Below are 15,869 nucleotides of genomic sequence, written 5' to 3'. Positions count from 1 at the left end.
AGATGAAACACTTCAACTGATTGGCCCATATAAAGCTGAAACTATAGAGGACAAATAGCTTACACCAAAGCCATCATTTAATGAATTGACACTCATGAAAATATGGAGGGCCAGTTCTTTTCTTCTACTGAGGACAGAATAAGTGGGTTAGAGACACGAGTAACGACTCTTCCTTGTGATGTTATTAGCAAGCCTTGAAGCCTTTAAGAAAAAAAACTGACCACAGGTAACTTTACGCTTCCAGAAGCTTAGACTTCCAAATCGCCCAACGAAGTCCTTTGAAATCAAGATCCCTTCTAGGGAAAAATCAAATGAGAAAGAGAGTCGACAGGGAAAATTCCTGATGGGGGAGGCTCCAATGTATAGAATCTTTGTCAAGGGAAGCATTAATGACATCCAAACTGCTACCTAAGGATCACCCACTCCCTCCTTTCCTCATCCAGTTTCCCTATTTCACCCACACCTCAAATTCCAGCAAAGGACTTCCATATCTCACAAATCTTTTATTAAAGCACCCTTAGTGTCACCCGAACCTGTATAAGTTGTATTATTCCACCATCGATCTACATTAAACTATATCAGAGCACCATCATTAGGCACCAAAGGGCTTTTACCCAATGTATAAGAGCAGCCTGTGTTGAGACGGAAGAACTACTTGACAGTTTTAGACCATGGTAGTCTCTTACTTTGCTTGTTGAATATCTTAATATCATAATGTTAGATGGTTATTCATGAGATTAATGTTGGTGCATATCAGCTAGTCCAAGTACCTTCTGTCCTCGAGAAAAATATCAGCTAGTCCAAGCACCTGAGAAACATATCAGCTTGTCCAAGCACCTTCTGTCCTTAAGAAAAATAATGGAGACGAGTGTTGTTTTCTAATGCTTTGTAATGGACCTAGTAGTTGTTGTGGTGAGGGTTTCCTTGCAGGGTTGAATGCGTCGGAAACTTGTCATCTATTATACTCTCTTTTAACCTACATGGGTTTTCGTAAATTCAATTTATCCCAAGGCTGTGCCTCAATTGTATCAAGTTTTAAACCTCAAACTATGGAAATGCCATTTTGTATTCACGGCTAAGCAAGTGTGATTGCAATTAGCGTGTTCCTTCCTCTTGATGTAAGACATTTTGGACTCCAGATTGTTTTGGCACTTTTTTGGAATGAAGATGAAACAAATTAGATTGGATGAGTCATGGCTATCTATTGGAAGGGGTATGGTAAGAGGGCAATTAATTTTTGAAGACGAAAACTGAGATGATAGGGTTTCTTTTTTCTTTTTCTTTCTTTTTTTGATAACTTACGTTTCTTAACAATAATAGATAGGGGCATGAGGCATAAACCTTGAGGCAAAATCTACTGCTTTTCATCGAGACTCCTCAAGGCTTAAGCTTGATGTACCTTCTGAGGTCGTGAATTTATTTTATGTTGCAATTACATTATACTGTTCATATCTTCTCCAACTTTTTCCTTCTCCAGGAATTTCCTTTCGTTCGGTACCGAGCTGCCAAGTCCTTAGATGCAACTACAATTACAACTTTCCGTGACCTCATTCCTACAAAACTTGCTGCTGGTATCTATGACTGTATTGCAAAATATAAGAAATCGATCCCCAATTTTCCTCAGTCAGAAACGTGTGAGCTGTTGATTCTTGATCGATCTATAGATCAGGTATATAACATACATAGTTTGGCTAATTATAAGTTATAAAACACTTATTATTTAGCCTTTTTTTCTTTTTATTTTTTTTGGGGGGGGGGGGAATGAGAATTTAAAACTTAGGTGAAGTTTATTTTTTCTTTTCGAGTTTGAAGAACCGAATAAAGAAAGGAAAAAGGATGCAATGTGCCGTGATTTGCTTGGTATGGAGGGGAATAAATATGTTCACGAGGTAAGTCTAGCATTCTGTAAGGTCTTTATTTGTTTCTGGCCTTTCACTTTCTCTTTTTAGGCTCTTTGTGCATTAAGATATTTTATTGTTTAGGTTCCAAGCAAAGTTGGTGGTTCACCGGAGAAGAAAGAGGTTCTTTTGGAGGACCATGATCCAGTTTGGCTTGAGCTTCGCCATGCGCACATTGCAGATGTATGCCTTGTTGTTATTGCATTTCTTTTTACATTATCCTCTGTTTGCCTCATAAATGGCCTTTTCAGGCGAGTGAAAGATTGCACGAGAAGATGACCAACTTCGTATCTAAGAATAAGGCTGCGCAGATCCATCAAGGTTCAAGGTTAGCGCTGTTGTGTTTGCTTGCTTTTGGGGTCATGCTTGGTGGTGTTGGTATGAATATGAACTTGGGAATCAAATATTTAGGTGTCACTCTAATGGATGATAAACCTAAATACCATAATTGTATTTTGTTAGGAAACCTTATTCATATCTCTACCTAAGGTTTCAGATGGCTCTCTTCTATTACTGGTTACTGGGTCAACGTTGTTTTGGTTGTGGCAAGGGCATGCAAAGTATTTGCGAAGTTGTGTTTCTCTTGGTGATGTGGGATGTTTTGCTTAAACAATATGCTTTCGTCATTGTTTAAATATAACTATTATCTTTCCATCCATCATGTTACCGATGATTGGATGCTTAAAATATTTTCAATTAGATTTTCATATTATATTTACATAATTTTTTAGCATTTCTGGATGCAATTTTTCCTGTTTTGTTGTTGTGAAAGAGACTTCTTCATCAAGTTAATGATTAGAAAAACTTCCTCATCTCCGACATTAGCTATGAGAATACTTGTCCCTTGGCCTTGTAACACTGTATGTATATTATGTCCATTCCTGCCACCACCAAGAAGACCAAAACAACATAGAAGCAAAGCAAACTAGCTCGAGAACTCGCAGGTCTCTTCACCAGCATTAATTATGACGAATTTTCTTCTGGACTATTCTTGGGTGGTAATCCCTCTATAATTATTATCTCATGGAATGTTTGGGGTATTGGAGATTGGCAAAAAAAAAAAAAAAAATGGCCCTCATCAAGACATAACCCTTACTATGTTATCGTTCAGGAAGCAAAGTTCCCTGTCATCCACCGTCTACTTATTAAATTCCTTTGGAGTTCAATGAACATTAGCTGGACTACCTTGGATGCTAATGGTTCGGAGGGTATCCTCCTGATGTGTAATGACCATGCTCTATCCATCTCTGATGTCCAAGGGTCAGTACACCTTTACCACCCTCAGTCCTCACTCTTGTTGCTGGCTTTAAGTTTTGGATTTCAGGGGTTTATGGCCAATTATGGCCAATCAAGATATAGGGAGAGGCCTAGTTTTCGGCAAGAACTTTTTGATTTTATCCTTCCTCTACTTCAAAGATGTTGGTGGGCGATTTTAATGTTTCTCATTGGTCCCATGAAAGGTCTAGTGGCATTGTTGACCGTGGTATGAGACAGTTCAAAGGAAGGGATGGAATATACGTGGAGGATTCCATCCTCCTAAGTCTCTGCTAAGCACTGTTCTATTTACCTCGTTGCCTATAGAATAGGGTTTAGCAATCTTTCCCTATAATTACATCTGGCCTAGGGTTAGCTAATTGGGCCTTCCCACCTCCTTTATTGAGTCGTTTACTATCTTCTTTTACAAGTTCTTTATCTTTGATATGTTGGGCTTTCTTCATGACTGCCTCCAGCCCAATTGTCTCCCAATAGTTCACTTCAACTCTGATAATTGGGTCAAGCCCGTCAACAAAGATTTCCAAAAACACCTCATCCGACAGATGGGATACTGGAGCCATCAAGGTTTCAAATCGGTTCCAATACTCTTCCACGGTGGTTTCTTGCTTGATTCTCAAAAATTGTCTGACTAGCATTCTTTTTCTTGATAATTGGTATCAATTCAAGAGTTGGGTCTTCAAATCCTTCCAGTCATGAAAGGGCTCTCACTTTTCCTTTCCTCGATACCAATTCAACGCTAGTCCTTCAAAGTTTATTACAGAAATGGTAAGTTTTTCGTGATCAGTTAGTTTGCAGATTTGAAAATACTTCTCTGCACGAAGCAACCACGGATTTGAATCATCATCTCCAATGACAGGCATCTCAATCTTTTGGAACTTACTATGACCTGCTACACCTTCTTCAGCTTTATTCGAGGAATCCTCCCTCCGTGCTTTCGTTTCCTCACACTTTTCTCTTTCCTTTGTTCTCGCTGTTGACACATCCACGACCTCAGACGATGCTGTCTTACCCCTCATCAATGCCATTTCCATGGCCAACGCATAAATGGCCTTTGTCAACGACGCTAACCCCTCTTTCATTCCAGGTAACTTCTCCATGTTGTTCTCGATCTCAGAAGCTCTTGATTGGTTGTTTCAAAACGTTCTTCGATGCCTTTTTGGGTCATTTTTTTGATTCTCCCCAGGATGATTGCTCTAATACCAATATGTAAGATATTCCCTTACTGTGATATTACGAAAATAATAAGCCCTCAGACACTGCAAACTCCCAGCTGTCCGAGAGGGCTTATTCTCTCTTCCATCTACTTAACTTCTTACAGACAAAAGCATGTAAAACTTTAATACTACGCAACACTACCCTATATATTGACCACACTCACGTGCAAAAACATTCTCTAACTTTCACTGTATTCCCTTTCTTGCCCTTGCGAGAATATGTGATCAGTATTGGGGGCCTAACACATGGGTTACGGGAATATTGCCATATTTGCCTCTTTTCTTCTTCTTCTTCTTTCTCTCTTTTTCCTTATTTCTTATTTATATATTTATTATTTTTATAAAAAACAGTTGTGCTTTGCTTTTTAACAATTTCATTTCTCATCAAACAAAAAGTCTATTTCTTTGTCGAACTCTGGACTCTGGTTTCTTTTATACTATTGACCAAGCATCAGGTACCTATATGAGCTAAAGTTTCATGTAGTTTGTTGTATATGCGGTACTGAAACAAGCCTACTTTACTATGATGTCACTTTTCTGACCTAAATACTTACTGCCTTACTATAGAAATAGTAGTGAACTCTCCACACGGGATCTACAAAAGATGGTTCAAGCATTGCCACAATATAGTGAACAAATTGAAAAGCTCTCCTTGCATGTGGAGGTTAGTTTCTTGTAGAACAAACATGTTTTGTATGTTACTTTTGACCTAAATGTTGTATGTTACTTTTCCCCTTCCTAGAGCAAACAATTTTAGCTTATAGATGGAGGTGAGAAGATGATGTTTTAAAATTTTAATAGGTTTTGTTTTGTATTGTGGTTGATTTCCTTGCTGCATCAAGCCTTAGAGTAAGTTTGGGAGTGATTTTCACATGGCCAAAATCTACTCTTGCCATTGTCAAAATAATTTTTCTTTCAAAAATTGATGTTTGGCAAATGTTGAAATTGATTTTAGAAAAATCTAAAATATCATTTAGAGTTGATTTTTCAAAAATTAGTTGACATGCACTTTTAGTGGGGTGATCGACCAAGAATCACCCACAAAATTAGTCCCACATTTTTTGTTCTTTTTGTTCTTTTAAAAGAAAAAATTGAAAAAAAGTTAAAATTTGTCCTGCTCTATTAACCATTTTTTGTAAATAAAAATTTCCATTGTTAGTAATTTTGTAATTCTAAAATCACATATGAAACCAACCATAATAATTCAGAATAACTTTTAAAAATTTGAAACCAAACATCAATATGAAGGTATGAAAATGAATTTTACAAAATCATTTGTACCTAAATCTTTTCTTCTTTTATAAACGCTTGGCTGCCACAAGCTAGTTATCTCAGTGGTAACTTTTCTGGCACCTAAATTTCTTCTAAAATCTCTACTTCAGCCATCACTCCCGCACATGTGCTTAAAAACTGAAAAATGTTTTACGAGCAGAAGGAATCTAAATCTTCATTCCTTCTGGTCAAGCAATATGTTGAATATCCAGAAGAGTTCCCCCCTCTTCTTTTCTTTTTCCTTTTCTATTCTGGGGATAGAATCAACAATTTCATTATTGAGAGAAGAGTTGGAAATAACTTCTGAAGAATTTTTAGGTACTGACTTTGAGTTTCTTAATTCAGATTGCAGTAAAACTAAACAAGTTGATCAAGGAACAGGGGCTTAGAGAATTAGGACAAATTGAGCAGGATCTTGTTTTTGGAGATGCAGGAACAAAAGATGTAATAAAATTTTTGACGACCAATGAGGTGATTACTGAAACTATATTAATGTTCTTAAGTACTTGTCACTGGAGATACAAATATGAAACCTATATCAGACAACTTTGCAGGATGCAAGTCGTGAAAATAAGTTGCGGCTATTGATGATTCTTGCAGCCATTTATCCTGAGAAGTTTGAGGGCGAGAAAGGTCAAAATTTAATGAAGGTTAGTAGTTTGCCCTACTCCCAAGAAGGAAATGACAACTCTTCCAACCAACCAGCTATTAATTAATTCAGTTATTTATCATTTTACAAGATTGCTTAATGAAGATACTATTGTTGTTTGTTCGTCATACTTCACATCTTGATGATGTTTAATGCTTGGCAGTTAGCCAAACTACCACCAGAGGATATGAATGCTGTTACCAACATGAGATTACTTGGTGCTGCACCTGATAGCAAGAAAAGCTCATTAGGGTTAATTTCGTTAAAGTTTGATATTCATAAGGTAAAAATGTGTCTCTTTTATTTTTTATTTTTAAAACAGAAACAAGATTTTTCATTGGAATAATGAATTGAATCTAATGCTTAAAGTTCAAGATAGGAGAAATAAAAACATAGCGACAAATGAAAATTTCTAGAACATAACAAGAACAATACTAGAGCATCTTGAATTTAAACTAATGTCTTGAAATGAGTAATCACCAAATAATTTAGAAAGAGAGCACCGTGAAGAAGCTTTGATGCGAGCAATCTCATATTGATCACTCCTTAACCAAGGAGTGACTTGTCGTGAAAAATGTGTTGGTTTCTTTCAAACCAAATTTCTAGAAGGATGGCTTTTAACTTCATTGACCCACAACAAATGAGGATGAGATTTTAAGGAAGGCCCCACTACTATCTGAATCACATTAGCCTTGAAGTCGTTGCACCAAACCCATTGGAGATCAAACAAAGATTATAACTTTCTCCAAAATGTTTTAGAGAAACTAAATACAAAGTATAGGTGCTGGCGTTTTCTTATCCTCCAAACAGAAAGGGCAAATTGAGGGCAAAAGTGAGTGACTTGGAAGCTTTCTTTGAAGAAACTTTGAACAATTAAGAGCCCCAAAAATCGTAACCAAATGATGATGTTAACTCTACTTGGGCAGCTTGAGTTTTCACAGAGCTTTGTGTAGCTTTTTATCCATAGGAGGGGATGCAGTCAAGTGCTCGAACAACTATTTAACAGAAAACTGACCTGAAGCTTCCAACTTCCAGCTTCTTCAATCTTGTCTTTCAACCACTCTTTGGCCTTCTAAAGCTGCCAATAAATTCTGAAATTCCAGCAACTCTTCTTCCTTCGAAAATCTTCTAAAATTATTGATCATGAGAGTAAGTATTCAAGTCCCAATGATCAAAGACCGAGCCATTGGGATTTGAAGCAATTCGGGTTAAACATGGAAACGTAGAGCTCAATGAAGATGAATTCAGCCAAGTGTCATGCCAAAAAGAGATTCTAGTGCCAAAGCCGAGGTTAAAGGAGGCAAGATTTTCAACTTGCAACCAAGCTTGAGAGACACTAGTCCAAGGGCCTCTAAGACTTCTACCAACTATACCCGATATGTGCCAATTATGAGAGCCACTCCATGGATACTCTTCACCACCTTGCACCATAAACATCCTCTTCATAAATAAATCTCCAACCCCACTTTGCTAACAGACATAATTCTGCTCTAGAGGCCACCAAAGCTGAGGCCACCGTAATCCCACTTGACCATAGGTTGATTTTGCTACAATTGACCCCTTCCCAAAAGAAATTCCTTAATCTTCTCTATTTCCTCCATCACCTTCATTGGCATAGCAAAAGAGGACATATAATATATGGGAAGATTAAGTAGCACTGCCTTGTTCAAAGTTAATATTCCTACACGAGACAAGTTAAAATACTTCCTTTCTTTAGGTAGTATCTTACTTAGTTGGAAACCCTTTCTTTAACGGGGCTTTTTGGGCTTTTTTTTGTGGCTCTTGTATTCTTTCATTTTTCTCAATGAAAGTTGTTTCTATCAAAAAGAAAAGCAAAAAACTTCCATCTATCTAATTTCTTTTGAATTTTATCAATAATTGGCTGCCAAAAAGATACCTTTCTTGGATAACCTCCAAGAGGGAGCCCAAGATACATAAACAGTCGAGATTCTGCCTTGCAATTCAAGCGAGAAGCTGCAGCCAGCAATCTATCTTCAATTTTCACTCCACACAATGCAGTTTTTTTCCGATTGACTTTTTGGTCTGAACACCACTCAAATAACTTAATAATTTTGCTAAGAGCATTCATCATTTCATCATCTTTACAAACAACAACAACATAGCATCAGCATATTGGAGAATGGAAACATGTACTTTATCCTTCCCCCCTATGAAACCTTCATAGGCCCCTTTCTCATGAATAAGACCAACTAGTGTGCTTAACAATTCACTGACCAGAAGGAAAAGGAAAGGAGAGAGGGATCCCTGGAAGCATTTATTCTTCCTTGTGGTTTTCCATGAATGAAGACTGAAATTTTGGGTTTCTCACACACCCATTAGTCTACATCGAATCCTTTTAATATCAATACATTTTCTAGGAAATCCCAATTAACTCTATCAATGGCCTTTTCTAAATCAAGGTTCAAGATTCACCCTTTCTTCTTTTCAACTCTATACTCCTCCACATTTTCATTTGCTATGAGGACTGGATCTAGAATTTGCCTTCCACCAATAAAGGCGCTTTGAGAGGGAGTTATGATACTTGACATTACCTTTTTTAATCTCTCTGCTAGGACCTTTGCAACAATATTATGCACTGAAGTTGTGAGACTAATTGGCCAATAATCCTTTACAAACATAGCAGATTCTTTTTTCTGAACAAGTAAATAAAGTTCTCCTTGATACACACATTTAATCTCTCATTCCCATAGAACTCCTCAAAAAGCCTCTGAAAATTGGTGCGAAAAATATCTCAATCTTCAAAAAGAACTCAACAATGAAACCATATGGACCGGGAGCTTTATTCTTGTCAAGAAACCCACTACCCTTTTAATTTCTTCCAATGAAAAGGATATTGTGAGAGCTTGATTCTGGTCAACTGAAACTTGGACCCAGTGTAGATTCAAAGAGGACAAGTACACGAACATTTCTGATATAATGAAGCAAGGAACCCCAAAATTTCTTTCTCTATCTCCTGAAAAGTAAACACGAAAGTGCCAGTGCTTGGAACCAACTCTGTGATTAAGTTTTTTCCCTTTTTATGCTGCCAAGAAACGATGGAAGAAGTTACTTTCATCACCCAACTTAAGCCAATTTAGCTTACTTTTCAGAATTTAATTCTTTTCTTCTATTAAATATAACTCAGTTGCTCTCCTTTAACTGCAGTCCTTTTATCGATTTCTAGTGAGGAAATGACATCCCCCTCTGCCTTTGCTTCAGAATTTTCAAGTTCTGCAATTAAGCCTTTTTCTCTTTCCATCCTTTCTTTCTCAAAATCAGAAAACCAAGTCTTCAAGGCATCTTTTATTATGAGCTTAGAACATATAACAAAAACCTGCCCAACATTATAATCTAGAACCAGCAATTGAAGCTTCAACCCCAGCAAGACACTCCTTTTGTAACAACCGGCTATTACAAAAACAGAAAGGAGATGGTCCCCATAAAATTGCACCAGCTTCTAATAATAATGGGAAATGATCTGAAATTGTTCTAGATTGCGTTGAAACTCTAGTATTAGCAATAGTGCATCCCGATCTTTGGTAATGAACAATCTATCAATGAGAGAGTGAAGAAACATTGCCTCCTTGATACGAAGTGAAATTACCATTTGATATGGGGATCAGCAGTAGCTACGAGATTACTAACTTTTCTCATTCCTTTGGTTGTTCTTCCTACCGAGAAATGTTTATGTGCCCATCTTATTATGTCGAAATCACCTCCCAAGCACCAAGGGTCAGAAATATAAGGAGACAAAGATAACAATTCTGGCCACAGAAATCTCCTTTCTTTATAGTCATTAGGTCCATGGACATTTTTTTTTCCTGAAAGGGAAGCCGAGACTTTTCATTAAGTAAATGAAAAGAGACTAATGCTCAAGAATACAAGAAATTCGAAGCAAAAAGATAAATCAAACCTTAGAGACATAAAGGCTCCAAACACATAGCCAAAACAACATATCAGAGAAAAACATACAACCAGGAAGTAAAAACGAAAGAGCAACTTAATAAGTCTCAATAAAAGCAATCCAGCTACGGTAGATGTCATGAATTGAAAACCCCTCAATGTATTTGGATGGAGGACACCAAGAAGAAGCCTTTAATCGAGTCGCATCAAAGAGAGCATAAGAACTTTGAGAAGAATTGAATCCATAAGGTCTTCTTGCACTGAGTCATAACATTGATAGATAAAGACTTCTAAAACCGTGAGCTTCCTCCCATTCCATAGACTTATCATTCCACCTGATTTACTAAAAAATTCTACAAAAGACCATCTAGTGTCTCTAGAACTTCATATTGATTCGATGAAGGCAATGTCAAGATCTCCTCTTTTGGGCTCCTGCAGAAGTATTAAGTCAGAGTTCTGACTTTTAATAAACTTTTTCACAGCAACCCTTCTTAGGAAAGTCTCCAAGTCCTCTAGTATTCCACGAAATAATCTTCATTGTAAAGTGCAACAAACAAGGAGATTTACTTTACTGAATGTGGAATCTGTGAAGAGACTTGATCCACTTGAATTCAGTCGAAATTGAGAAGAAAATAGTGTAGTATATTCTTCTATATTTTTAATCAAATACAAAGTCTTCTTTATACAGAAGAAAGACCATCTACAGATAAGGAAAAAAATCTTACGAACATAAATGATGAACATACACATAATAAATAAACCTATATTACAAGAAATAAAGGAAATCCAACAAATTCCACAAACTTCCACAATCGAATTGAGATTAGAAGGGATTTGTGAAGGAGATATTGGAGTGAAACTTACTTGGTTTGGCTTAACCAATGACTTCTCTACTAAATCCTGTAAAAGACCTTCCAAAGCTTCCCCATAATGATCTCTTGAGAATTGAGAATCTGGAACTTGGCACTCTCTTTTTCTTCTTTTTATTTATTTATTTATTTTATTTTTTTTTCCTTCTAAAACAACTTTCATTGAGAAAAAATGAAAGAACCTTCGGGCATATGAAAAAACAAGCCCACAAAAAGTGAAGCTTCCTTTATAAGAAGGGACTCCAACTATGCAAAATAATGCCCTATAGAATAGTTACAAAATTTTTTAAAATTGAAGCTTACTGAGAAACGTGAAAACGAACAAGGGACCAAACTTCCGAAGGATCCTCATCCACTCTTCTAAACACTCAGACTATTTCACTCACCCCAAAACCCATAAGATTGCTCATACCCAACACACCATAAAAAATGACCTTTCTCCCCAAAAGGTGGATTGTGGAACTCGTCAATCATATCACTAACGTCTATGTGATGAGCATACATCAACCCAAACGTCTGGAAAGAAGAACCCCAAACACAACTCGCATAATCACAGCGCCAGATAATATGATCCAGATCTTCCTTTGCCTTCTGACAAATAATACAACAAAAAGGCTCAACCAGCGAAGGCATTTTTCTCACGAGCCTATCCAACGTGTTAGCACGATCATGAAGAACCTGCCAAGTAAAGAACTTTAACCTTCTTAGGTATCTTAAGCCTCCAAAGAATGGTAAAGACCGATGTTTTAAAATGCTAAAAGGCGGTCTCGAGGCTTTTCTTCTTGAAGAGGCGAGGCGTAAGCCTCGAGGCAGTATGAGGTGTAAGCCTCAAATGATGGATAAAAATATTTTAAAAATACTAAACTGGTATGACCAAGAACTGCTTAACATGATTGTCATATAAAAGTGCAAAAAGAAAATTCACCCCCCACAATTTTCACTTAATAAAAAATTCTATAAGGATATCTTTATCATCGCTACTACTACTATTATCGTTAATAGGATTGATTTATACTATAAATTTTTTCCTTCAATGTTTTAAAGTCACAATAGTAAAAGGTAGTCCTAATTCAAATTGTTACAACTTAAACCTTAATATTTTTTAAGAGACTAGGCAAAGCACTATTATTTTTCTAATCATTAAACGAGGCACATAGATTTTAAGCCTGATGCTTTTTCACAAAGGTGTAAGCCTCCTATGGTTCAAGAAAAGCGTAGGCCTTGAGGCTAAATCTTAGAATTTTGCCTCAAGGCGAGCCTAAAGGCGTAAGCCTCAATAGCTTTTTAAAACATTGGTAAAGACCGACACCCTTTAAAACATTGGTAAAGACCGACACCCCTAAGGGTGAAGGATCAACCAAATAATGAAAGAAAGACTCACATGAAAACCTGTCCATAGGATTAAGGCTCCAGAATCTGACATCATTTTTTCCTCTTCTAAAAAAGTAACTCTCCAAGTAACGAAAGAAGAGCAAACCACATCCATCGCTTCCATATTGGAAAGAGGGTGACATATCTCGAAGGAAAAGGAACAAGAGCTCCCAGGCCATATTACAATATCATTGAGCATACTGGAAAACAGCCAAACCCTTCTTGTCAAATCCTAAAGGAATATGAAGATTCTTTCTTCCTCCTGAGAAAGGCCAAGAAGCAAATTCAAAAACCATCCTTTCTCTCATTTGAATTTGGCAAGGTGCAACCCCCCCCTCTTTTTGGAAAAGAAAAGAATGCGATGGAAAAATCAACAATTTCATCACTTCATCTAACCACTTGAGCATTGAAACTGAGAGAAATCTTCTGATGGCTGCTCAATTCTTCTAATAAGAAAACATCTTGCTAAATGCAAAAATAATTGTTAGCAACACAGCAACTTTAAAGATAACTTTAGATACTTAAGAATATGTAGTTTGAAGGAACTCTAACTCAAGCAATCGGTGTCGGGAACAAGGAAAGAGGAAATGGAGTGGCTGAGGAAAGAGAGGAGGAGAGGAGAGAGAGAGAGCACTTACCTAAGACAACTCAACTGTCTATCTCTTAGCTTCTTTAATTTATTTGATTAATGTCTGACAATACTTTTGTCATCAGAAGAAGCGTGCAGTTAGGAAACAACAAAATGGTGAGGAAGAAACGTGGCAATTATCGCGGTTTTATCCCATGATAGAGGTGAAACCATGTTCAGACTTATTTGTTCAATCTACGTATGCAATTATTAATAGGTTTTATTGGGTTAGATATGACTGGATGGTCATGTTTTATAATTATTCAGTATGTATTGAAATTTTTATTTTTGCTCTAACCTATCAGCTTGATGTGGATGGTAGGGATTAATAGGTCTTTATTTCAAATTCAAATTAAAAAATGTTATTTCCTTTTCAATTGATATTAACCATTGATGGGTGGTACTTCTGTTAGAATCCAATCGGTGTAGTGGTGAATTGAACACTTGCATTGATGATGTACGGCCCAGACATCTATCCAATCATTTTTTTCTAAACTATTGAGCAGGTGGTGTTTATCATAAACCGGATATTTTATGACTTTTCAGTCTGCCATGTTTTATTGATGTTGATTCACAATTAAAAGAACATTGCATTTCTTGTTTATTGGACCGAATATCTTGAATTCAATTTAATCAGGGTGACACTTAACGTATCCTTTTGGTCATAGTTAGTGTTACCATTTTAAGCTGGGGAATGCCATGTTCTCCAAAGCTAATGGTTTTTAAGGTATTTACCTTTCTTGAAATCTATTCAAAATCACAATGTCATTGTTGACCCAAACTATTTTCCAGGAACTAGTTGAAAAACTTAGCAAAGGTGAATTGTCCAAGGATGATTATCCATGTATAAATGACCCCAGTCCAACTTATCATGGACCATCTCATACAGCAGCAGTTCAGCCACCTCCAGCTGCTCATTCATTGAGATCAAGACGGACTCCAACATGGGCCCGACCTCGTAATTCGGATGATGGATACTCAAGGTGGTTATTTATTTTATTTGAAGTTTTTTTTGTTTTGTTTTGTTATTTTTTTGTTTTTGTTTTTTTGTTTTTGTTTTTGATTTTCACATTGTGCTTGTTCTCAGATGGCATTCAAATTTGTGTGGTTCATTTGACACATATATTTGATGTCTTTCTAATTTTTGTTATTTAATCATTGATGCTTAGGGTTTTACTTGGAGACTCAGTAAGATATTGAGATCTGAACCTGTAACAATCTGATAGAGTAGAATTTTCTCCTCGCATATTTCCTTTACGATGCCATTGTTGTAGGTTTAACAATTTCCTTTTTTTGACAGTGATTCAATTCTGAGGCATGCATCTAGTGATTTCAAGAAGATGGGCCAGCGTATCTTTGTATTTATTGTAGGTGGAGCAACTAGGTCCGAGGTAAATTTTTTCTTATATAATTTGAATAGGTTGTCATTTATGCTTCTCTTTAGTTAACTTATCTGTATACATAAGTTATATCTTTGTAACCTACAGCTTAGAGTTTGTCACAAGCTTACAACGAAGTTGAGGAGAGAGATAGTTTTAGGTTCAACAAGTATTGATGATCCTCCACAATTTATTACGGTATTTAGCTTTAACCTTCTATATTCAAATTTGGAGTTGTTTTCCGCCATTTATGTAACACCCATCATTTCTCATAAATATTGTATTTAACTGATACAGAAGCTTAAGATGTTGAGTGCACAAGAGCTCTCATTGGATGATCTTCAGATATGATGATTAGAAGCAGCCTCTACTCTGCTCTTCAGCGCTTTGTAACTACTAGTCGGTTGGTTGGTTGGTTGTTTTTATTTTCTTTTCTTTTTTTTTTTGGCCTCGTTCAGCTTAGTCTTATGGCTAGTTTGTCATGATGTTGTGATGAACTATCGGTAAAAGTTGTGCATATTGCATACTGTAACATGTTTTACATCCGCATATTGTAACATTTCTTAATAGAAAGATGTGATTGAAACTGTATCTTGCCTGCCATTCATAAGCAAGGAAAGAAGAGCTACAGTTGTAAATTTTGGGGAGCAAAGAGAGAATGAATTGTGTCGTTTAATCGAGTACACTTTGCAAATGGGTGGTTGTATCATTTGCTTGGCACATAAATTAATCTCTCCAGCTGAATGGATTCATCAGCAAAAGGGAAGGTTAAATAAAACCACGACAAAGTAGTTTATCATATATGAAACTTTCGAGTCATATAGATGTGAATTCATTATTTTAGTTTGGAGGATTCAATGACAATTGTGGCTTACAAATTACCAATTTCAATATAAGTTATGGAGCTTGAGAGAGCTCATAGAATATTATAGTCTTACATGAAACTATTTCAATACCGAATTCAGATGCAACTTATCATTAATAGGTAATAGTTTTGTTTTTCTTTTTTGTTATTTTTTTTTAGTGCAACTGTCCAGATGGGGGATCAAAATTCTAATTTCTAGGGTGAAAGATCATGTCAATTACTGTTGACTTAAATTCACTTTCATTTCATTTCTTGATTTCACCCACATGTCTCTTGAAATCAGCAATGTAGCCATCTGTACCAAATTTTCTCTTGCACCAAGTAAAGCTCATGTATCGTATCTTTCCAAATATCCGTCATAAAAAATTGTAAACGGATGTAGTTTGATGAGAAAAATCTTGATTTTAGTAAAGCTAGATTGCTGAAGTAGAACAAAAAGAAACTGATGAGTTAAGCGGCAACTATCAACTAAATCCTGAGCAATCTGGTGGTGGAAAATAAAAAGAAAAGAAGAACTAGAAAGCTTAGTGAGTTGTAGATTATAGA

The 15,869-nt window shown here is 36.3% G+C and overlaps 1 protein-coding gene across 1 annotated transcript in view; it reads left to right on the top strand.

Moving 5' to 3' along the window:
- Nucleotides 1–15,138, top strand: part of LOC120068094 (SNARE-interacting protein KEULE-like) — a 36,019-nt gene extending 20,881 nt beyond the window's left edge. The window contains exons 10-22 of the mRNA XM_039019789.1: nt 1,478–1,685; nt 1,825–1,889; nt 1,983–2,081; nt 2,150–2,226; nt 4,955–5,051; nt 6,005–6,130; nt 6,214–6,309; nt 6,472–6,591; nt 13,166–13,243; nt 13,872–14,062; nt 14,380–14,470; nt 14,567–14,656; nt 14,756–15,138. Of these exons, the coding sequence (XP_038875717.1) occupies nt 1,478–1,685; nt 1,825–1,889; nt 1,983–2,081; nt 2,150–2,226; nt 4,955–5,051; nt 6,005–6,130; nt 6,214–6,309; nt 6,472–6,591; nt 13,166–13,243; nt 13,872–14,062; nt 14,380–14,470; nt 14,567–14,656; nt 14,756–14,809 (1,392 nt within the window). The 3' untranslated portion in view covers nt 14,810–15,138. The remainder of the gene's footprint in view (nt 1–1,477; nt 1,686–1,824; nt 1,890–1,982; nt 2,082–2,149; nt 2,227–4,954; nt 5,052–6,004; nt 6,131–6,213; nt 6,310–6,471; nt 6,592–13,165; nt 13,244–13,871; nt 14,063–14,379; nt 14,471–14,566; nt 14,657–14,755) is intronic.
- Nucleotides 15,139–15,869: the final 731 nt, after the last annotated feature.

The sequence above is a fragment of the Benincasa hispida genome, chromosome 12, assembly GCF_009727055.1.
Source record: "Benincasa hispida cultivar B227 chromosome 12, ASM972705v1, whole genome shotgun sequence".
In the NCBI taxonomy this organism is placed as follows: domain Eukaryota; kingdom Viridiplantae; phylum Streptophyta; class Magnoliopsida; order Cucurbitales; family Cucurbitaceae; genus Benincasa; species Benincasa hispida.
The sequence above is the reverse complement of the archived record's forward strand: the minus strand, read 5'-3'. Positions and strand labels throughout refer to the sequence as shown.